Below are 23,169 nucleotides of genomic sequence, written 5' to 3'. Positions count from 1 at the left end.
CTACACTGTGTTCCCTCTAAGTGGCATAGTTCTATAGTAAAGCTACTTTTAAGTTAATAGGTGATAGATTTAAGCCATGGGGTGGCCAAAGCACAGCCCAATGTCCAAAGGAACCCTCTGGAATATTACCCTCCCCCCCCGCAACTCATCTGTCTGCTGTTTCAGATACAGAGATAGGGCCTATGGATTCCTTGTTCTGTTTAACTCCACTAACAAACAATGTAAACAAATATTAGTTGCTGGTTAACAAAAAATATAAGTTCAGGCAGAAACTATATCTATGCATATTTATTTCTGATAAAGAACAGTACATAACATTCAAATTAGGTGCAGCCATTGGGCTCTTAGCAAGTTGTCAGTGTGGTTCCAAGTCACAATGTTTGGGCACCCTTAAGAAAGGTAATGGAGAACATTTTCACCAAGAGATAAGAAAGATTTCAATATCTTAAAATAGTTGACTTCTACAGGAAGGAAGCAGGAATCAAGTCAGTAATTACAACCAGGCAAGCCTGTTCTGCTGGTTGGAAAGACAAAAAAAGGTCTAACATCACAATAGAAAGATGCAATAAAATTGAGAGAGAGATACAAGTTTCAATACCAGAAGCAGCATTTGAAAACAAGCTGTTTAAAGAAGTTGCAGATTGTACGCATGAATGCACATGCTAGCATTCTCCTCCTCCTACCCTGTAGCTGTGTTTTAAAACACAAAGTCTTGGGTTAAAAAAAAAAACACATATGAACAAGAATTAAGATTTGCAATAGCTTTGTCTACTTAATGAGGTTAGTAAAGAGATGAAAAGGAAAAAACCACATTCACTACTGGAACAGTAGTTACTCAGTAAACCCCATCATTACAAACAGCTTCTGACTTTTAAAGCAACAAGACTAAACAGACAATTACTTTAGATTATTACTATGCTTATAAATTACATCAGTTAAAAGAAAAAAAGCCAAGCAGTTTTGCCCTATTTCAAAAATAGCTTCCGATCAGCAGTTACATGGTGAAAGGGACTTTACAAATAAATGAAGACTGGTGACATCTTTGGGTCAAGAATGACAAGAAAGTATGGGCTCTGTGCTACCGATCAACCTCAACAAGAATATGGCACAATGGCCAGCACAAGCCGTACCAACACTGAACCTTTCACACTCATCACAAATTCAGATCTCTTTTCTTAAACTAGTATATCTGGTGAAATGACTGGGTAAAAAAAAGTTAAAAACTTAGGTCAAAAATTGGAAAGTAAATTAAAAAACACCTTTGGACATAAAATAATTTTCTATTGATGTATCAGTTTATATGAACTAAAAACCACTGATTTCTCTAACAAAAGGTATAACCAGATTATTTTCCTTTCACCCCACTGTTAGCTGCAGATACAATCTCAGATCTAAGAGATTGAAACACAAAGGAGAAAAAAATTACAGCATCTGTTCGACATTCTCTACAAACACCTGTTGGGAGAAAAGTAAAAATTAAAGGAATAAAGAAAGGAAGTTTCCATCTGAAATACTCTCACAATCTTTCCCAGTCCATAGTTCAATGAATCCAACTCTGATGCTAAGGTGACAGTGTATATAAGTAGAATTTTTTTGTTATTTTTTTATTTTATTTTTTATTTTTTGAGTTTCACTGAAGAAAACCAGGAAAGAGGCCGAAGTCTCTTCAGGAATTATCGGATGGAACATGCTCTTCAAATCCCTCACTCTCTCGGACCAAAGCTCTTTCCAGGATAACACGGCCTTCCTTGTAGCGCTGGCTGTCTTCAGTGGCAAATTCATAGATCCAACCCAGTTTGCTGTTGCAGTTCTTGCAGCTCACATCTCGAACCATGTGGCGGCCAGTGAGCATGACCCGATCTTGAACTTCACTATATTGCAGATTTACCACCTGAGAAAAATATAAAGGGGATGAGGAGAAGGGTTAAGCCTATCGAAGGCAAGACTCTTAAAGCCATATTCCAGTTACTAGGAAATCCAAAGCACCTCTGTCGAAGTACAAAACGTCTAAGTGAAGAGCCTGTGGCACTGTGCATATTAGGAGCTGAAACGTAACAGATGCAACTATCGAAGTTCTGCTGCCTGTGCGGGCAGAGCTTGCAAAGATCAACCTCACAAGGGTGTTCTAAGCCTACTTTGTTTTTCAAGCACAGCGAGATCCTGCTACAAAAAGCACAAGTATTTAGTTTGCCCAACTAAGGCATAGCAATTAGATAAGGCTACTCACAATCCGATAGTTTAGTAACCCCTTGATGTCAGAAGTAATTTCTTGATACCAAACCCAATATTAGCAATGGGTGTGGTGACAGGAATAGATCGGTCAATTTAGTCACTGGAATATTAGAGTTAAAAGCTGTTTTTCAGGGAAAAAATTAAGATGAGATTTAAGAGTATAAATCCCATTGACTTTCAACAAAGTTCAATGGGACTTGGGCTCTTAAATCCCTTTGGTAGTTTTGAAAATCCCACCTCCTGAGAAAGATAAACTGAGTGAGCTGACAAGCGTATGCCTTTTAGGGCTGGTACAAATGCATGCCTTCCCTTCCTTAATCCTAGCAGTTAAAAAATCCACCTGTAACTTGTTTAGTTAACTAAACATGTGGAAATAGTGTAAATAATTTGCTAAAAAAGCAATGTCTATGACAACTGTAATGGAGATTCCATTTAAATAATCTGATACTTTACAATGATGCAAATTGGGGTTGCAGAGAACAACAATCAAAGCCTTAGCCAAAACTCACTGTTTCTCAAACAGAATTTGGACCCAAAGATCCAACACTTTTTGGACTAGTATGAGGACAGATTTACTGCTGTCTTTCCTTACACATGTGCAGTATACGGAAGACGACTTGCATATATGACCTACTGACAGAACTCAACACATACCACAGTAGTGCTTTCTGAAACCACGCATAACTAACTGAAGACACTTCTGCCTGTACCTGGGAGGACTATGCTGACAAAAATGCGTTACCAAGGTCTGGTTGCTGATGGTCAATTTCAAGAAAATACATCCCCGATCACCTGGCCATATTTGTTGAGAAAGCACAGAAAATTTGTGTTAAGTCAGAGTCAGCCTAAAAAAATCTGGTCTCTACATAAATATTCCCCCCCCCCGGAGCCATATTCTATTCTCATTCCCAACTCTGCCAATCTTAGCCCTGGTCTACACTGGGGGAGGTGTGGGGGTGTGGAAATTGATCTAAGTTACCCAACTCCAGCTATGTGAACAACATAGCTGAAGTTGACATACTTAGATCGACTTACTGTGGGGTCTTCACCGCAGTGAGTCGACTGCGGCCGCTCCCCCGTCACTCCACCTGCACCTCTTGCGGTGGTGGAGTACAGGAGTCCACAGGAGAGCACTTGGGGGCTGATTTATCGCGTCTAGACTAGACGCGATAAATCAACCCCCGCTGGATCGATTGCTGCTCGCCGATCCGGTGGGCAGTGTAGACATACCCTTAGTCAAGATACCAACTTCTACATCACTATACATGCCTGTAAAATGGGGACAGTATTTATCTACACACTTGCAATGGTGTTGTGAAGTTTAAAGATATAGCAATGGGCACAGTATAAAAATCTGGAATAGATTAGACAAAAAATAAATGTAAATCTCTTTGGAACCCTGCGTAAAAGTATTATTACAATGAACCTGAACTTTACATTATAGAATTCAGAATACTTTGAGTTTAACTGCATGCACTTTGGCAAGATACGAAATTCACAATCCTCCCCGTAGCCTTTTAAGCACTAACTGCAATCGTTTAGGCAGTTTATGGTGAAATTTCAATGACCTAAAGAGCAACTTAGAAAGGAAAAAAAACACCAAACCCCCCCCCCCCCCAACACCCTTTAAACAAAAAATCACAACAGCAGGATGTCGACTGAATCCAAGAAGATTTAACAGTTAACATGATGGATTCTTAGCCCCCCACAAACTTGATTTTCAAAAGCAAGAAGATCTCTCTCTCAGCATCTAATTTCTTACCAACCTTATTAAAAAGGAAGGCTCTCCCTGTGGCCCCTGTAAAGCGAGTTGATATGAGCTCAGAGCGGTTGGTCAGGATTGTATCACAGTTTGCACAAGAGAACAGACGAGTGCCACCAATATGGTCCAAGAAAATTCTGCCCATTTTTATGAGTTCTTAAATTTAGACTCAAGACCTGAAAGCAAACAGAGATATTTCATCCATACAGCAAATTAACATAAGACTTCCTCTAACATACAGCCAGAACACATTGCAGGGCAATTCAGCTAATGAATACACAAACTCTTTATGATCTATAAAATATTGAACTTACAGTTTGTGTTCATCCTTTATTCCTTAACCCTGATGGAAATAGCGACTAAGAACCTAACCAAAATCAGGAGGGGCTCTCCTAAATTTTCTTCTTTGTCCCAGCAGAATGTTATAATTTTCAGGAATGCGTTATGAAGAAACCAGTAAATATACAGCTGGCAGATCAGAACTCTGTAAAATTTCCAAGTGGTGGGCAGCTTTTAACTAAATCTCTCCCTTTGACTTAAATCAATATCGTGCAGCTTACACCCCACACAATATTTGAAGGGGGCGGGGAGAAGCACAGAAACCCAGAGCAACCTCAGGTCTTAATTTCCTTACTTGTATGTGGCTAGAGCTGAATCCTTAACCCTTAATTTTAAAACCAGATTTTTTAATCTCATTTCCTTCAGATTTTTAGTAGAACAAAAATAAGAGTTTGTTTTTAAGAAGGTGACCATCACAGTCATTACAGTGACATTTGTGTTGTCATAGCTACACCATCATGTCAGTACAGGTATTTGACACTTCCATTATAAAAAAAGCATTTCTGAGTTTGATCAGACTTGATACATGGCCAATTCAACTGATTTGATAACTGAGTTGTCTCTGCACTGGGTATGAAAATCCCACCCAGTCAGTTGCCTGAGACACTTCAAGGAGGACCAAGAAAGCGTGCATAACAGTGTTTAACATAGGTAGCCTGGGCGTTTAACATAGTAGGCTGAAGCTGAATTCAGGCAAGATTGAGGTTATGCTGGTAGGGGGAAGGAGATGCTTGAAAGGATTTGCCACATCCGTACCATCCTCCTCCAGCAAAAGGATCAGCCCTCCAATCCTTAAGATAGTTAAGTCTTGGGGTCCTTCTGGACTCCTTGATACTTCAAATAACCAAATTGTTTAAAAGTGCCATCTTCCATCTATGGGTAGCCTGAAGACTGCACCCTTGTCTGCCAAACTGATTTGGCCACAGTGATACAAGCATTCATTATCTCCCGATTACTGCAATTTATCATACCTATGAGTGGAGCTTTACCAGGGTCAACAGCTTCAGTCAGTTGAGAACACAGCAGCTACTCAGCAACACAGAGTACTGGACAGAAGATCATACTCTGCTCTCTACATTTGCTACCCATGGGTGGGGGGAGAAATCAAATCCTGATATTCCAAGTCCTCCACAAACTGGCCTCAATTACTGGAAAAACTGCTTTCTCGATATGCAAACATGATTTCACACAATTACTCAGGAACTATCAGACATGTGGGATTCATGAGCATGGGAGGACATTTTCCTCAGCAGCTGGCCTACAATAGTGGAATTCTCTCTGAGCTCATTAGAAGGAGCACAAATCTCATTAACTTCAAAATAACATGCAAACTTCTTTTAACTTAGTGTGTCTTTATTTTATTCATTTAGTAAGGAAATGTTAGATGGCAGAGCAACTTCAGATACCCAAGATAATTGGGAAAAATGTTTAAACTTGTAAGGCACTCCAATAAGATGATGTAAGAACTTAAAGTAGGGGTGTTCACTCTATTCACTGAGAGGTACCATGACCTATCAAAATAAAATGTTTACCTGAACCTTAGAAAGTAACAAGGATGTATTTGTTTTAAAGTCCAAAGAAAAATCATCAGTACTTCAAGTCTAGATAAAGCATTTATTTGATTTTAAGGTTCTCTTCTGGTACATGTAAATTCATTATATAAATATGTGATATCTTAATGTAAACAGCATATCAAAGGGTATTGACCTCTTATATAGGCCACTGTTATGCTGACCAGTATTGTCTCACTGTTTCTCTGTACTCCCCCATAGGTCTGTCTGTATCCATCTGTTGTTCGTCTCATATTTGAGGTGGGGACTGTTTTTTTGTTCTGTGTTTGTACAGCACCTAGTACAATGGGGTCCTGGTTCATAACTAGAGCTCCTAGGTGCTATGGTAATACAAATAAATAATAAGTCAAGATATTTATCATAATACTGAAGTTATTTTCTCATTAGCATTTATAAATCTCCTTGGAAGCCTGCAACAAATCTGTTCATTAAAAAAGAAAAAATGCCCTTCACTGCACTTTTATACTGTTTTGTTATTAGACAAATGCTGACACTGTTTTGTTGCATTTTGATCAATGATGCAGTTATGTTTTAAAAGCAAATACACTTTCTTCCTTAAGAATAAGCAATTAACAGGGAAAGGTAGCATTAAATAGAAAATTTCCATGACTATCCAACCATACATGTTTACTATATTAAAAATAAGAAAATAGTGTGTGCAGTTACCTAACAAAACTGGAAAGAAAAAGTCATTGGTTCTCAAACATTTTCATAGTATGGAATAAATTGGTTAGTCTCTAAGGTGCCACAAGTACTCCTTTTCTTTTTGCGAATACAGACTAACACGGCTGTTCCTCTGAAACCTGATAGTATGGAAGGTAACCTAAGATTGTCTCAGACACCTCACCTTGTTGGATCATATTAAAGAAGTTCTGTATTAAAATCACAAATGAGTTTGATTCCCCAGAGTTTAAATTCCAGGGTATTACTAATTAAGAGGTCTCTTGGTTTTTGGTACTGTTTCTCTCCCTCTATGTGTGAAACTTGCAAGCTGCTAATTGTGTTTGTACATTCTAAGACAGAGTCTATTCTCAAAGCAATTCACAGAGAGAGAGACTCAAAGCAATACTCTAACAACAGAAACAGCACCCAGAGACTCCCCACCCTTTTGTTGTATTAACAATTGTGATTAAAATAGAGATAGAGGATGTATGTGGATGGATGCTTGGTGTGGATAATAACTGAATGATCAGGGAGGTGCCAGCCTAAGAATCCAGTGTCCATCGGCTGAAGAAGGCGTCAAGTGGAAATAACCAGAGGACCCCCCCCCGGAGGGCAGACTGGAATCCACCCAACAGCCTCAAGAATGGGAGAACCAAAGAACAAGATAACATCTTGGAGCCGTCAGGAATGTGCTATCTGCTGATTGATTCAGCAACAGCATGATGAAGCAATTCCCATAGACTGGCATAGGAAGAAATTCCTATAAAAATAGACTCTAAAAAAGTGAGAACTTTGGGGTCTGATTCTGCAAACCAACTTCCAGGAGCATCAGATGAGCATCTGACAAGGCCCTGCTCCCTCCTCATGTCCAGGCCACCTGGCCAGTGGCTTGGCATGAGCAACTCTAAGGCTGGTAATTATGATAACAACCTTGCAGAACCAGTGTGTGTGTGTTTGTATGAATGAATGTGTGAATAAATATGAGATTGAATGGAATGTTATAACTAGAACTAACTGCTTACTATGATTCTTTCTGTATTCACAATAAATGTGGTATTTTGCCTTTTTCCCTTTAATAAGATCCTGCTGGTTTTTATTTTATTGGTACAACAACCTCCCATTAAGTACATGACTGGCATCAATATGGAAGGAAGTGGTCAGCCCACTGATTATTATATAATCTACAGCAATTTATATAGAACAGTAATATTAGGAAAAATGTATTTTTAGCTGTATTTAGCAGCAGAAGTAAAGAACTAGCACTATATGACAGCACTACACAGCCTATCAATGCTTCAGTCACTACTGTTTGAGAACCTCTTCTCTAAAATGCCCTTGTAGTACAAAGCATGTGAGCCCTGTTTGTTTAAATGTCTGCTTAAGTCTATTGCATGCAAGTCAAGAAACGGCTTTTGAAAATGGGATCTGTGCATTTTCATAGAGTTTTAACTTTGTTTCCAGACTCCAAATCCAGATCAGCCAATACTGCATTTGTGAGATGGTAAAGTACTCTGGGTAATGTATGTAAGGGCCCAATCCAATTTCCACTGAAGTCGCTACCAAAACCTCCTTTGTCTTCAATATGAGGTGGATGGAGCTCTAAAGTTAATTTTAGAATAACGTTGTTTTGCTTGTAGGAATCCTAAATCTAATACTGCTGCAACTATTGTCTTTTGAAATTGACTAGTCTCTAGCCAAGTCGGATCAAATGTGGGAGTATATGATCAATTCTATACCAAAACAGTGAATGCCTATTGTGACCCTAAGAATCCCTATATTCACACCCTACACACTATTGTAATAATCTTTGCACAAAACATGCTTTGTGAGGTATCATTTGAAAACTGCCTAATCATTAATATTTTTGCATGATGCATATACACAATGTGTATTAAAAGTATGGATATAGGCTAGGATTATTACTAAAGTATGATTAAACCAGGCATGTTGAAAATGTGTTTAAATCAGGGAGCTGGTGAACAGGTCTGCCTTAGACAAAGGAACATGTGTTTGATTCTCTGACTAGCCCGGTCTTCAGGAAGGTCCATTTTTACTTATTTGGTAAACAAAGCTATTAAGCTACCAAGTGGGGGAAGAAACAGCATAGAGCTTTCTTCATTAACAGACTCCATGTCACTTTCCTCACATCTTGCATAAACTTTACTTAGAGGGATCACCCAAGCCGAAACAGCTACACTGCAATGTCATAGCTCTGCAGCCTGAGTCATCTGACCCAGACCAGCTATGGGTGTTTTATTGCTGGGTAGACATATGTGACTTGCTCAAGGTCACACAGGATGCCTGTTGCAGATCAAGCACTAAGCACTGGACTAGTCTCTCATTCTATTGATTTCAACAGTACTACTCACAATTGTAAAGTTAGCAACATCATGACTATTTGCAGGATCAGAGCCCTGGGCAGTCTCCAAAGCCAAACAAAGCTGTGAAGCACCATTCAGACAGTGCAAGAGAAACTACCTCAGGGTAGAGACTGTCCTTGTACTGGTGTTTATACAGTACCTTATACAGTGAAGCCCCAATCTGATTACAGGTTTCAGAGGAACAGCCGTGTTAGTCTGTATTCGCAAAAAGAAAAGGAGTACTTGTGGCACCTTAGAGACTAACCAATTTATTTGAGCATGAGCTTTCGTGAGCTACAGCTCACTTCATCAGATGGGCCCTACTGTAATACAAATAAGAGTCATCACAATGTGCCCCTTCAACACTTGTAGTACAGTCCTGGAAAAGTACTCAATACTGTAATAGACATTTTCACAGCTGCAGTCTTCTGCAAAACAGCTATTCCACAGCATAGCCTCTCTACACACAATTGCCTGTGGCCGTTTCCTCCTTTTGTTGCCATATGCTAGTAGGACAACAGCAGGAGATGAGCACAGCAGGACATATTGGAGTGCTCTGAACCAGGAGGGAATGGAAGTACAATCAGATGTACTAAGTGAGTGAGCCTGAAGAGCAGTAACTTACAACTGCGAACCACAGCCTCAGGCTGTAATGATTGTGGCTCCTGTATTCAAAACCGTATGCTCCCTCCCCATTTTAGAATGTATTCTCTCTACTGAATCCCTGACATGCCATTCCAATAAAACTCATCCATCTTAGTCAACACTTGGATACATCACTTAGTATTACCACAGATATAGTGAATCAGCAGGATGGTTACAGATAAATTTTTCTAAGTCACTTTAATTCTTAGTCATGTGCCAAGCTTGTCAAAATTTGTCACATACAACCATGTAGTAATGCTTCACTATTACACACAATGCTAAAAATCATCCAGGATGCTTTAGTTCCTCTAGTAAAGCAGATTGGGCCGCAATACTTCGCTGCCTGTTGCAGAACCTGGCAACACTATAGCTTCATATACATAATAGTGTAGTTAAGCTTCAGATGCTATTTCACATAAACAACCCACCTTCCAGAGGCTTTAGAAGTAGACAGCTTGTATATAAACATTTTCTATTTAAATAAAAATGGATAGCTTAAAATGTTTGTGTCTACCCTGGGTATTTCTAGGCACTATCACCAAAGCAGCTGAGCAATTCTCCTAACCTGCAAAAAGGAGCTAAAGTAAGTTAGTTGTGTTGATGTTGCCAAGATATTGAAAGTTAGCCATTAATTATGCATAGAAGATACCCAAACAGCAAAAGCAGATAATGAAGGATAACCTGCATTAAACAGAGGAATACATTTTAAAGTGGACTGTTACTGAATCATTTATCTTATTTCCATTTCTCTCTTAAAGAAGCTTTACAACCAAACAACTTTTGTTTCTAGAAGCTCAGTTAAAGTACTGCTTTCTTTATGTTTCAGGTCAAGAAGCAGTTACCAAGAAGAATCAGAAGAGAATATCTACCTTCTCTTCCCCTATTACTACATCGTACATAATGCACCAAATTCATTCTGTGTGAGGAATGGTGTTTGGTTTTCTTGTGAAGATCATACATTGGACAACCAGAGACAGGACACCCAACTTGGACACTTAGTCTGATCTGATATGGTGAATCTTAAGATAAATATTTTCCCACTTCAGATTTCCATTTCTAAAGGTTCTATCTCCTAAACTGAAATAATTTGCTTCACAGTCATGAAACAAAACTAATTAAACAAAAATCTCATCCATTCTCACCTAAAACATACTTTTAAAGTAGATGGCAGTGATTTTCTTGTTGCTTTGTATTGCCAATTTGTATGGTAATGTGGTTTGTTTGGTAATGAAATAAGCAGCCTATTATTGAACAGAATTATTTTACCACAGGTTTTATGTATTAAAATTTTGTTTGAATTACGTGTTTCTCAAAAATCTTATTCAGTATTTAAGTATATATAACTTCAAGGTAACAGTGTTAGATTCTGCATCTCCTTTTCAGTCAGCATGTACTGTGCTTCTTTTAAAGAGTAAATAAAGCAGGTCTCTCTACTTGATAAAACAATTTCAACATTACAGTTGAATTTTAAGTGGCAAGATATCCCTTTCTAGCACGGTTTTATCTTACTTGGTAAAAGAAGGGAGGTAAAAGCAGCAATAAAAGAGTTTAAAATTTTTGTAACAAATGGAAAAATGGTGAAGCTGATAGGAAAAGAAGACAATTGATAAAGTAAACTAAAGGAAGCTGTGAAAAAATCCACAGCCAGTAAGCTTAAAAATGACAAATATAATCAGGAACAAATGAAATCCCACAAATGGTATAGGCCTAACACTGAACAAGAATGACAAAATCATCATGAAAAGGCAGAAGTATTCAGTAAATATTTTTCTTCTGTATTTGGAAAGAAGCTGGATGGTATATTCATATCTTACAATGATAATGAAATGCTCTAGTCGAATGGTAACTAAAAACCATGTAAAAGAGCAACTATTTAATGTTAAACATTTTTAAGTCTGCAAAAATGGATAACTTGCATCCAAGAGCATTAAAATAATTGACCAATGAGCTCTCTGAACATATCCTGCAATACTGAGGAAGTTCCAGAGGACCTGAAAAAAAGTTAACGCTGTGTCAATATTCTGAAAAGGGCAAATGGGATATCCTAGGAAGCTACAGGCCAGTTAACCTGACATTGATCCTGGTCAAAAGCATGGATAGGTGGATACAGGATGTAATCAGTAAAGAATTCAAGATGATAGCATAACGAATACTAATCAACATGGCTTTATGGAAAAAAAGTCTTGGAACAAAAGGAAATGGGAGACTGCATCCTGAAAACAGACACTGAAAAGGACTTGGCGGAGACAACCAACTAAACATGAACCTCCAGTGCAATGCTGTAGCTAACAGGGCTAATGTAATCCCTGGAAATATAAACAGAAAATATCAGCTAGCGTAGGGAGTTGATATTACCTCTACACACAGCATTAGTGAGATAGACACCATGTTCCAGAATCTAAGGATGTTGAATAATTGGAAAGGGCTCAGAAAAGAATTACAAGAATGATCTGAGCTCTAGAAAACACACCTTATAGTTAGAAACTCAACCTATTTAAAGTTTATCCAAAAGAAGGTTCAGAAGTGATTTGTTCATGTTGTACAAGTGCCTACTCGGGGAAGAGATTTCTGATGGACTACTTTTTAATACAACAGAAAAAAGGCATAATGATATACAAACAGTTGGAAGGTAAAGTTAAGCAAATTCAGACTAGAAATAAGGCACCCAGTTTTAACTGCAAGGGTAATTAAACCAAAAGAACAATTTACCTAGAGATGCAGTTCTCCATCACCAAGTTTTGGTCAAGACAGGATGTCTCTCTTGAAGAAATACTGTAACTTAGACAAAAGTTTTGGACTTCATGCTGAAATTACTGCGTGAGGTTTTATGGCCTGTTATGCAAGAGGTCAGGCTAGATAACCATAAGGGTCCCTAAAAATCTATGACTAGCAATTAATGTAATCCTTACTACAGTTTCTAACATTTTAAAAATCCACACACCTATCTTCCCCATTACAAATTTTAGCCTTATTGCAAGGATAAAGATCTGGAATACTTATTTGGGCTCCGGATTTTATAACTACTTGATAAAAATCCAATTATTTTAGTAAGTAAATGAGGTCTAGTTGAACCGCTCTAAAGTCTACCTCATGCACAGTTCTTTAGGTTATATATAAATCTAGAAATTAACGTGAAATACAGTAGTAATTACAAAATGAATGCTAAAAGAAAGGCCTTAAAAAGCTGATTTGATCTTGAGTATCCTGGACAAGCTGTATTGCTATCAAGGAGCAGGAAAACCCTAGGAAAACTCTGAATTTGGACTTGAGACGCTTCCCTGAAAAAATTAAGGTAAGCACCAGTTTAGCACTAACTTACCTGCAGAACACACAAGTTGAGGGGATATTTTGCTGTGGACAAAGGCTAGCTGCCCTTTCATACATACTGATGCTGAGCCCTGCAAAGGAATTTGTCTGGAGTATAGTCAAGTATGTCTTGAACCCATACAGCAGAGGCAAAAAGCTGCCTTTGTACCTTCCAGACTAGCATCCAGTGTCCCTAAATGGAAGGTACAATATCACCCAAGATAATTGGTCTAAAATTTTATTTTTTTCAGATTTCACATCCCATGTAAGAGGTATGGGTGTATATTTATTCACTGTCTCATGCACACATAGGGTCTGAAAAATCCACTCACTGGTGGGAGTGGGATGCCTCTCTCCAGTGAAAGAGAGACTAAGGCTTTAATTCTGCAGAAACTAAATGCCTTTGTTGAAAAAAGTTTAGACCTCCAGTTACAAAAGCCAAGGTTCCAATGACGGAAGAGTATAAACCAGTCCAGCATTGTCTCCCTGCATCTATATAGAAACAGCTACAGTGGACTTCTCATAGTAGTTCAAGTTCTCTGCTGATATTCATAACCCTGGAGACAGCAGCAGAGCTATCAAAAATCATGCCAGTTCCATGCTGTTCTTGAGGAAGCTATAAATAGCACCAGAGACATTTACAGGGAAGGACCCAAAATGGAGACTTCTTATCCCCAAGCCCTTCCTCAAAGCAGCTATGCAGCCTCCAGTCGTTCCTCACCCTCTAATAAATGTGCACAAGAGATGCAACGTCCTTATGGAAAAGTTTACAAATTTTAACAGAAAAAACAACTACTTGGACAATATTCAAGTGAATATCAGTATTCTGAATCAAGTGATTCAGAGTCAGTAATCAAATATGAAACTTTTAATCGCTTGATCGAAGTAGCAGTTGATAGCAACTTTTATGAAGTGAATTGCAAGTATCAGCTCAGAGCAAATAGCAGTCACTCATCAAGCTATTCACCTTCTGGACGCACACTGACTCAAGAGTACCTAAGGGGGTACTTCACAGATGTTTGCTCTACCCATTCCACCCACACAACCAAGAGATGACAGAGAGAGATAATGCAAAATAAAACTTTATTAATCTTTTAAAAGCGTGGTAACAACTGAGAGATTTTTGGTCACACAGAGAATCACCAGAAAATACACCAACTTCTGATGTTTGATTTGACAGCAGACACCTGAACACAGAAACTCACTTTACCAGGGCTTGTTCCAGCAGTCTGGATGCTGTCTCAGAACCATCTCCAACCACTCCTGAAATCTGAGAGAGAAAACCGAAAGACTGCTAATTAAAGGAGATGCAATAATAACAGACCTTCTGTCTTCATATTCCCAAGTAATTCATTTACCTTCCCGTGGCCCTCCAGCACTCAATCATTCCCTTGAGGAGAAGTGGTGCATACGACAGGAGCCACATTCCCTTAGGTGGGGGAGAAACTCCCTGAGCCACACGAAGAGGCTCAAAAGATGTATTCACTCTGGAATCAAGCCCAGATCATTTCACCTCTGTATCCTGGAGAGAAATACAAGTGAGAAGGAAACTAGCAGGTAAGCTACAAAACAAAGCAACACAAAAGAGTACAGAGAAACAAGAATTACTGGATAAATGAAAGAAAATAAAGTCAATTCCTTACCTTCTTAACACTGCCACCCAAAGGTGCCAAAGCTCATCAAAATACACTCCAGGCCCAGTCAGGCTAACAGCAAGTACAGTGGGAGCGAGTAATCCTCCATCATGACATCTGAGAGTGAATGAGCTATGTAATCTTTTATTTAATGTTAATTTTAGCACGGTTATATTATACCACAATAGGTTCGGCTCTGGTGGCTACAGTTTCAAGTTCAACAGAGTTATCTGTTTGTTCTAGATCTAGAATAGGAACACATGAAACCATAGGCAAGTAACATACAATCGCAAGAACAAGGTCCACTATATTTTAGCAAAAAGAAAAGGAGTACTTGTGGCACCTTAGAGACTAACAAATTTATGCTCAAATAAATTTGTTAGTCTCTAAGGTGCCACAAGTCCTCCTTTTCTTTTGGTGAATACAGACTAACACGGCTGCTACTCTGAAACCTATATTTTAGCAGTTTCATTAAAGTTGCCAACAAAGTTAGGAATGTCACAGCATATAAAATTCCTAAAAATATCCATGCACCCATTATAACTACAGACATAACACCATCTAGGAGGATGTGAGTAAGAGTCTGATGGGTCTCATGGATTGATCACCAATACAGGGTAGTCCCTGCTGGAGTTTTCCCATTGGAAGCTCAATTTTCCCAGCTCCAGGCACCCTTTCTTATAATGTGATTCTGTCTATACCTACATTCTGTGCACGTACATGAAAGTGTCAACCCTCTCTTTTCTTATTGGTGCGTGTCCCCTAGAAACATAAGGGACCCAGAATTCTATAGGCTGTATAGGTTCTCTTTAGTCTCATTAACATTGACCTACCCCCTGTATCCTGTGGTTAAGACAAATGTTGGAGACAAGATGTGTTTTTACAGAATTTTTATAATTTAGAATTAATCTTCCAGCTAGATTTTTGCATTACCACCACTTGGTACCTCTTTTCCCATAATCTTAGGGCATCGGATTCTTTTTCAGTCATTTACTTATATCAGCATTTCTATTATCTCCAAGGCCTAAAATAGCTAAGCTACAGTCTTGCAGGCCTCAACCTACAAGTTCTTGCATTTCAGCTTTTCTTACTTATATCTAATACATGATTCCATCTAAATACGGATCAATTAACTCTATTTAACATACAATGAATATTAGAAAAGAGACTACTAAGAGGGGATATGATAGAGGTCTATAAAATCATGACTGGTGTGGAAAAAGTAAATAAGGAAGTGTTACTCCTTCTCATAACACAAGAACTAGGGGGTCACCAAATGGAATCAATAGGCAGCAGGTTTAAAAACAAACAAAAAGTAGTATTTTTTCACACAATGCACAGTCAACATGTGGAACTCCTTGCCAGAGGATGTTGTGAAGGCCAAGACTATAACAGGATTAAAAAAACTAGATAAATTCATGGAGGATAGGTCCATCAATGGCTATTAGCCAGGATGGGCAGGGATGGTGTCCCTAGCCTCTGTTTGCCAGAAGCTGGGAATGGGTGACGGGATGGATCACTTGATTACCTGTTCTGTACATTCCCTCTGGGGCACCTGGCACTGGCCACCGTCAGAAGACAGGATACTGGGCTAGATGGATCTTTGGTCTGACCAAGTATGGCTGTTCTCATATTCTTATAACATATTGATTAATCATAACATCACACAATAAGTGGATAATAAACTAAAATCATTGGCTACAGCTAGCAGGGTATAAACCCTGCTCCTCATGATGCATGCATCCTTATGCCGGACAGAATAAGCTGAAGCAGGCAGCGGAACATTATAACAGACTTATTAGACATTATGCACGTGCTCTAGAAAGCTGAGCCAGGAATTTTAAGGTAGAGGCCATGATCCAAAGGCCCTCCAACGTCTGCAGGGAGCACTGCATCCAGAAGCATTGCACTGTAACCTCCTGGAACAGGATGGCTAACGTGGATGCTCTGTACAATTGCAACTTGCACTTATTCAACAGCACTGGTACAAATTTCAATAGTACAATTCCCAACTGCAGACAGGCCTAACAGGTAATTTCTCCAGGTTATTTTGACAGGGTAGCACGAGTATTCTCGCATTTTTATCTGAGGGCTGGTATATACTACTGCAGCAAGTCGACCCAAGTTACGTTATTCACGTAACCAAAGTAGTGTAACTGAAGTTGACATAGCTTAGACCGACTTATCACGGTGTCTACACTGTGCTGGGCTGATAGGAGATGCTCTCCCGCCAACTTCTTTTACTCTTCTTGAGGAGGCAGAGTACATCATCGATGGGAGAGCGCTCTCCCATCGATTTAGCGGGTCTTCACCAGACCCGCTAAATTGACACCCACTGCATCGATTGGAGCAGTGCTAATCTACTAGTAAGCGTAGACATGGCCCTAGTGCATCAATATAGTGTTCGATGTTGCAAACAAGACAGCCTGTATCAAAGAACTTAGAAGATAGCTCAGCTGACTTGCATTATTATTTGTAGTACCATTTTCTCTATTGCCCCCCACACCAGCACAACACCACAGACATTAACGTATGTGTCCTCACAATATCCCAGGCAAGGTAGAGATATTTCTTCCATTTTACAGATGTGTAATGGAGAGACAGAGATGAAGTGACTTTCCCAATGTGACACAGCAAGTCCATAGCCAGAAATTACCTAAATCTCATCCCACTTGACCACAAGATGGCCTTTCCTCCCTGATTTTTCAAGTGCCTTTGATGAGCAAAAATTAAGTTTACAAACATTATTTTGTATTCAGTTTGAAAATAATTTAAGGAAAAAGAATAGTGAACTTTAGTCTCCAGAAGCAACCCCTCAGCAACTTTCACAAAGTATTACACATTTTAAATAAAAATAGACATCTGAATTATATTTAATCAACTTCAGTGTTCAAATAGTACTAATCTTCACTCTGAAAACACCAATGTTTTATTAGACATGTTTAAAATAAGCATTTAGTTAAAACGGTAAAAAGATGAACAACTGTATTCACATATAAACATGCAAAAATGACATCCACTGGCAGGAAGGGGACTTAGATATTTCTACAGTGTATCTCCACTAAAAATTCACTTATGCACTGGAAGATTTTAGGTTAGATAAAGACACTAAAATTTAAAGGAGTCATGTAATCAAAACTTCATCGTGTAATATTTCACCTATACACCTAAAGTCATTCTTAAATAATACCATGCTAACTAGGTCCCCAATGCAAGAAAAAAAAATCCCCCCAAAAATTACACAAATTGATTATTTTAGAGAGGAAACTTGTCTAACTTTAAAAATATTGCTGTAAAATTGTAGTGGCTCCCAATAAAGACTGAAAAGGGAAGTACAATATTTGGCAAGTTTGTCTGAGACTACTAGTAACATTTCTGGTCTTGCTATCCTACCTGCCTGATGGAGCTTTCAGGCACACCCTACATTTCTCACCCCACACAATGGCTGAAGCCACTTATGAAAAAGTCAATCTATGGTGAATTAAATTTGTAGTTTATGTTTCAATATTTTGAAAACTAGAAGAGGGGAAGTAATGGGTAACAGAAGTTTACAAAGGATATTTCTGTAGACACATAACATTAGAAAAGATGATTAATGGTTAAAAGATAACATTTTAATTTTCAGTAATCACCACTAGAAGACAAACTACAGGACAATATCTTGTACATGTCTATGTCATTCACACTATGCATGTTTTATTTCCTTTGTTATTTCCTTAATCTAATCTTGATATTGCATTTTGCTCTGTGTATGGAGGATGCAACAAAAGCATTTTTAAAATTCTAGCACTATACTGTTTTAAAATAGACCCTTTAAAAAAAAAGAAACAAGCATGCCATATATTACTCAAAACCATATCAGTTTTCTCATACTAGTTTAGGCATTATAAATTGTGTTTATATACAGACATTGCTTTTGATTCCCTCACTGCCTCAATTAAAATCTCTTCCAGAATTAAAACACTTGGAATAAATATTTTAGTTTCTTGAGAATCCAGGTCAGACGAAAGAGATCCAAATATAAAATTTGTTAGATAAAACTGGCTTTTAATATGACTGCAGTGAAATCCTTAATAATCAGATGACCAAGATCATTCTAGCACTGAGGAAACGGAATGTTTTATAAAAAAAAAAAAAAAAGTCAGCTGTCAAATAAGGACACGGGGTTTACTTAAGGCTGATTCAACATCTCCCATGACAGATGGAATGAGGCTTCAGAAAGGCATAAACAGAAAAGATGCTTTTAAACAAATAATGGTTTTTATAAAGTGGTGGGGTGGGGGAACAGGAGAAGCAGAAACATAAAGCCGCACATCATTAAGGCCCTAATGTTAAAAATGGCTCTGTGTAGGTAAATGTTAGACCCACACAGAGCTGTTTTGACTTCAACAGGGCTCTGTGCAGACAACTGGATTTACTCATGCAGAACCATTTCCAGGATTGAGGTCTTTTTGGATTGTATGAGGCCTCACATAGCCACAAGATACTATCTAAAGTTTGAAAGGTCAGGAAATAGGTTTGCCTGCAAGACAGCACTTTGTTTCAACATGATTGTTGTTCATAACAGCCTTCCACGACTTCCTGCATCTGAATGTTGTATCATAAGCAAGCTACACAGGGTCACATGACAGGAGGGCAAGGGACATGGGAGGAAAGAAGGGGAAAAGGGAAATCAGCAAGTTTATATCCACATTAGATAATACATGGTCACAATAACCAAAGAAAACAACTATATTAATGATTAAACAGACGGGAGCATCACCTGAAGCTACAGAAGTGATAACATGCATGATAAGCCCTCCTGGATGCTATAAAAATATGTATTTTTCTGGTTTCAGAGGAACAGCCGTGTTAGTCTGTATTGTTTGCCATTTGTAGTGCCTGCATAAAAGGGATTAATGTTTGACAATCTTCTTAAATAAGTTTCCTTAATTGTGGTACTAATACATAACTCATCAGATCAAAGAACGTTAGAGAAGTTGGAGAATAAAATTACTTTTTTGGTATTTTCACTTCACTCAGTTTGGACAGTGAAGAACAGAACAATTTCAGAATTGTTTTTAGTCAATGATACTGTCAGGGTCCCACCTTTGGCTTGCAAAGACTATAGGTATTGTTTAAATCCCCTCCCACACACATGTATTTTTCCTTAAAGAATGTAAACTGTCACTTTGTTCCTAAAAACTGTATTTGCACACAGAATCACAATAAAGTTTTACAATTTTTTTAAATCATTACATTATTTCTATTAACTTTGTTTGTTTAAAAGAAAACCTAAACTGTGGATGTAAACTACCTCAGAATTTCCCCCAATGGTAAAAAATATATATATACACACACACACACACGGAAGGGAGTTTTGAAATAAGGCATGTTTTATACACAAGGTTTGCAGTTGCACTTGCCACAATACTTCTCAAAAGCAAGTTAAGATTATTCTGTTTCAGTTCTTCCTGTTTCATATACAGTTTACTGAATATGGACTGTTCGAGTGATGTCTATTAGAGAACCAAACCCTAGAAGACCAAAAAAAAAAGGCACAGAACCTGCTCCCCTCTGATAAATGTTTTTAGTCACTCAGGCTGCTGCTATATTTGGCAGTGAGCTATGCTCTGGCTAGAGCAACAGCATCACTACTGCAGCACTAGAATCCTCCTCACCGAGCAGCCACTGCAGATTGCAAGAGCATGCGCTACTGCCTTCGCTCATAGCCCCAATCCCCAGAACATACAGTGCACAGCCTCTATTATCTAAACCTAAACTGTACACAAAGAAAACCAAAAGGGGGGCGGGGGAGAGCGAGAGAGCAGTCCAACAGCTGATACTGGTCATGTGGGCTGCTGGGAGCCAATAAGTAAAGGCTCAGCCTATGTCTGGTTTGAGAATGAGGCTCTACCAGAAGCACAGGCAATTTGACAACAAATAAGAGGAAACAGCTGACATGAAACACAAAAGTCCTGTGGGCCTGAGTCACAGGTACCATACTACCAAGGGGGAGGCAGCAGGAACAACCCCCTCAGTAGCAATCCCACAGGCAGTCGTTCTTCTCCCCACCCATCATTTAGACACTCAGCAGTATTATTGTGTTTGTACAGATCCCAGGTCTGGTGCTCCCTATATTTACTTTATGGGCGGATTGGTCATGAACAGAGGCAATTGCTGCTGGACAGGAAGATTATTAACCCAAGAGACTATGTAGCTGAAACTATTTACACTGGGGAGGATGAGTTGATCCAAACACTTCACTCTGCACCACTTTTTTTTTTTTTTTTAATTGAAAGGTGTATTAGAGGGTTTGCTGGAGGAGGAAATGTGTTACTGCTGAGCTGGAGGAACAAAGGGGTAACTGGTCCAAGAGAGTTCTCTATACCTCTTAAATTTGGGGCCAGGGAATGATAAATCCAAGGAATGATTCTCCAGGTACTATTTATCTTGCGGGGCGGGGGGGGGGGGGGTTAGGAGTGATTCTTGTTGGCCGGGTAGTTTGTCTGTTATATATATATGTGTCTGTGTGTGTGTGGATAGAATAGTAATAAAGTTAAACCACATTCACTACAGGAAATGAAGCTACCCCCGTGGCGCAAGCCAGCTTCCCCTAATAGCCACAGCCAACCTCTGTTTGTGCGGGGTGTACTGTGCTGTAGGACACCGTATTGCTCTGCTGGGAATGGGGGATAATTATTTAGCTGTTATGGATAGTGAAGGCGAAGGGGGCTGTTGGCGGAGGGAGGTTGGTGCGTGCTGAGGAGGAGGGTTGCTGTGGCGCCGGTTGGGGCAGGGGAGGAAGTTGTGTTGCGCTTTGTGGTGCCGGGGTGATTGTTGTGCTGGGGGGAGGGGACGTACAGGGGTCGGGAACTGTTGGGCGGCGGGTTGTGGTGGTGCTCGGCGGGGGTACAGGAGGACGAGGGAGTTGCTGCAGCGGTACGGGGAGGGGGGTGTTGCGGCTGTGGCACAGGAGGGGGGGTTGTTGGCGGGGGTACGGGGTTGGCTCTGGCAGAGGTACGTGGGGGTTGCTGTGGCAGTACCCGGCGGTGGGGGGGGGGGGGTACTGTGACGGTGCCGCCGGGGAGACGGGAGGTTGCTAGGGAAGGGCGGGGGTCGCTGTGGCTGGGTTGGGGGCCCTGCGCCGCTGGACGGACGGAGAGCGCCGTTGGGAGGAGGGAAGCGGGGCCCCGCACCCCACACCCGGACCGAGGGAGTCAGGGCCCGGGGCCGCCTCACACCGGAGCCCACCGCGCTCTCGAGGGCTGGACGGGCCTCGTCCCCCTCCCGTGGGGCGGTTACCTGGCGGGCGGGCGGCCGGAGCGGGTCGGCGTCTGGCGTCTCCCCTCAGCTGAGCACTACCGCTCGGTCTCGGTCCATCTGACTCCGCCCCAGAAGCCCCGCCCCTGCCCTGTCAGTCCCCGCCAGAGACACGCCCACGGCCGCTATGACCGTTCCCCTGGGCCAAGGGCCACGCCCCCTGCTGGCCCGGGCCACTCACAACGCGGAGTGAGGCCACGTTAGGGGGAGGTCAATTGGAGGCGGGGCGTTCGCTGTGTGACGCTGCCGCCGGTGGCCGGGCGGGGGTAGAGGCGGGGCGGTCACGGGGCCGCGCTCGGGGCTTCACTCCTCGTATAATTTATAAAAATCCGCTTGAAAAACTCATTGCGTCACCCAAACTGTCACCCACAGTCCCTGTTACCCCCGTCACCGCCCGAACACCCCCGTCACCCACACCCCTCTCTTACCCCGTCACCGCCCGAACACCCCCATCACCCACACCCCTCTCTTACCCCCGTCACCGCCCGAACACCCCCATCATCCACACCCCTCTTACCCCCGTCACCGCCCAAACAATCCCGTCACCCACACCCCTCTCTTACCCCCGTCACCGCCCGAACAATCCCGTCACCCACACCCCTCTTACCCCCGTCCCCGCCCAAACAATCCCGTCACCCACACCCCTCTCTTACCCCCGTCACCGCCCGAACACCCCCATCATCCACACCCCTCTTACCTCCGTCACCGCCCAAAAATCCCGTCACCCACACCCCTCTCTTACCCCCGTCCCCGCCCGAACAATCCCGTCACCCACACCCCTCTCTTACCCCCGTCCCCGCCCAAACAATCCCGTCACCCACACCCCTCTCTTACCCCCGTCATCGCCCGAACACCCCCATCATCCACACCCCTCTTACCCCCGTCACCGCCCGAACAATCCCGTCACCCACACCCCTCTTACCCCCGTCACCGCCCGAACAATCCTGTCACCCACACCCCTCTCTTACCCCCGTCACCGCCCGAACACCCCCATCACCCACACCCCTCTCTTACCCCCGTCCCCGCCCGAACAATCCTGTCACCCACACCCCTCTCTTACCCCCGTCACCGCCCGAACACCCCCATCACCCACACCCCTCTCTTACCCCCGTCACCGCCCGAACAATCCTGTCACCCACACCCCTCTCTTACCCCCGTCCCCGCCCGAACAATCCTGTCACCCACACCCCTCTCTTACCCCCGTCACCGCCCGAACAATCCTGTCACCCACACCCCTCTCTTACCCCCGTCACCGCCCGAACACCCCCATCACCCACACCCCTCTCTTACCCCCGTCACCGCCCGAACACCCCCATCACCCACACCCCTCTTACCCCCGTCACCGCCCGAACAAT

General features: G+C 41.2%; 1 protein-coding gene and 1 long non-coding RNA gene across 2 annotated transcripts in view; one reads left to right on the top strand and one right to left on the bottom strand.

Annotated features, from left to right (window-relative positions):
- Positions 1-11,018, top strand: part of LOC142071623 (uncharacterized) — a 29,944-nt gene extending 18,926 nt beyond the window's left edge. The window contains exon 2 of the long non-coding RNA XR_012667750.1: positions 10,399-11,018. This is a non-coding gene — a long non-coding RNA (uncharacterized LOC142071623). The remainder of the gene's footprint in view (positions 1-10,398) is intronic.
- On the bottom strand, positions 274-21,944 carry YPEL5 (yippee like 5). The gene is made up of 3 exons (XM_048843411.1): positions 21,797-21,944; positions 3,999-4,170; positions 274-1,891 (listed from the first exon to the last, which is right to left on the bottom strand). Exons 2-3 carry the CDS (start codon positions 4,137-4,139, stop codon positions 1,667-1,669), a joined length of 366 nt encoding a protein of 121 aa, XP_048699368.1. The 5' UTR covers positions 4,140-4,170; positions 21,797-21,944; the 3' UTR covers positions 274-1,666.
- Positions 21,945-23,169: the final 1,225 nt, after the last annotated feature.

Source organism: Caretta caretta, chromosome 3 (assembly GCF_965140235.1).
Source record: "Caretta caretta isolate rCarCar2 chromosome 3, rCarCar1.hap1, whole genome shotgun sequence".
NCBI lineage: Eukaryota > Metazoa > Chordata > Testudines > Cheloniidae > Caretta > Caretta caretta.
Note: the sequence above shows the minus strand (reverse complement) of the source record. Positions and strands in the feature narration are given on the sequence as shown.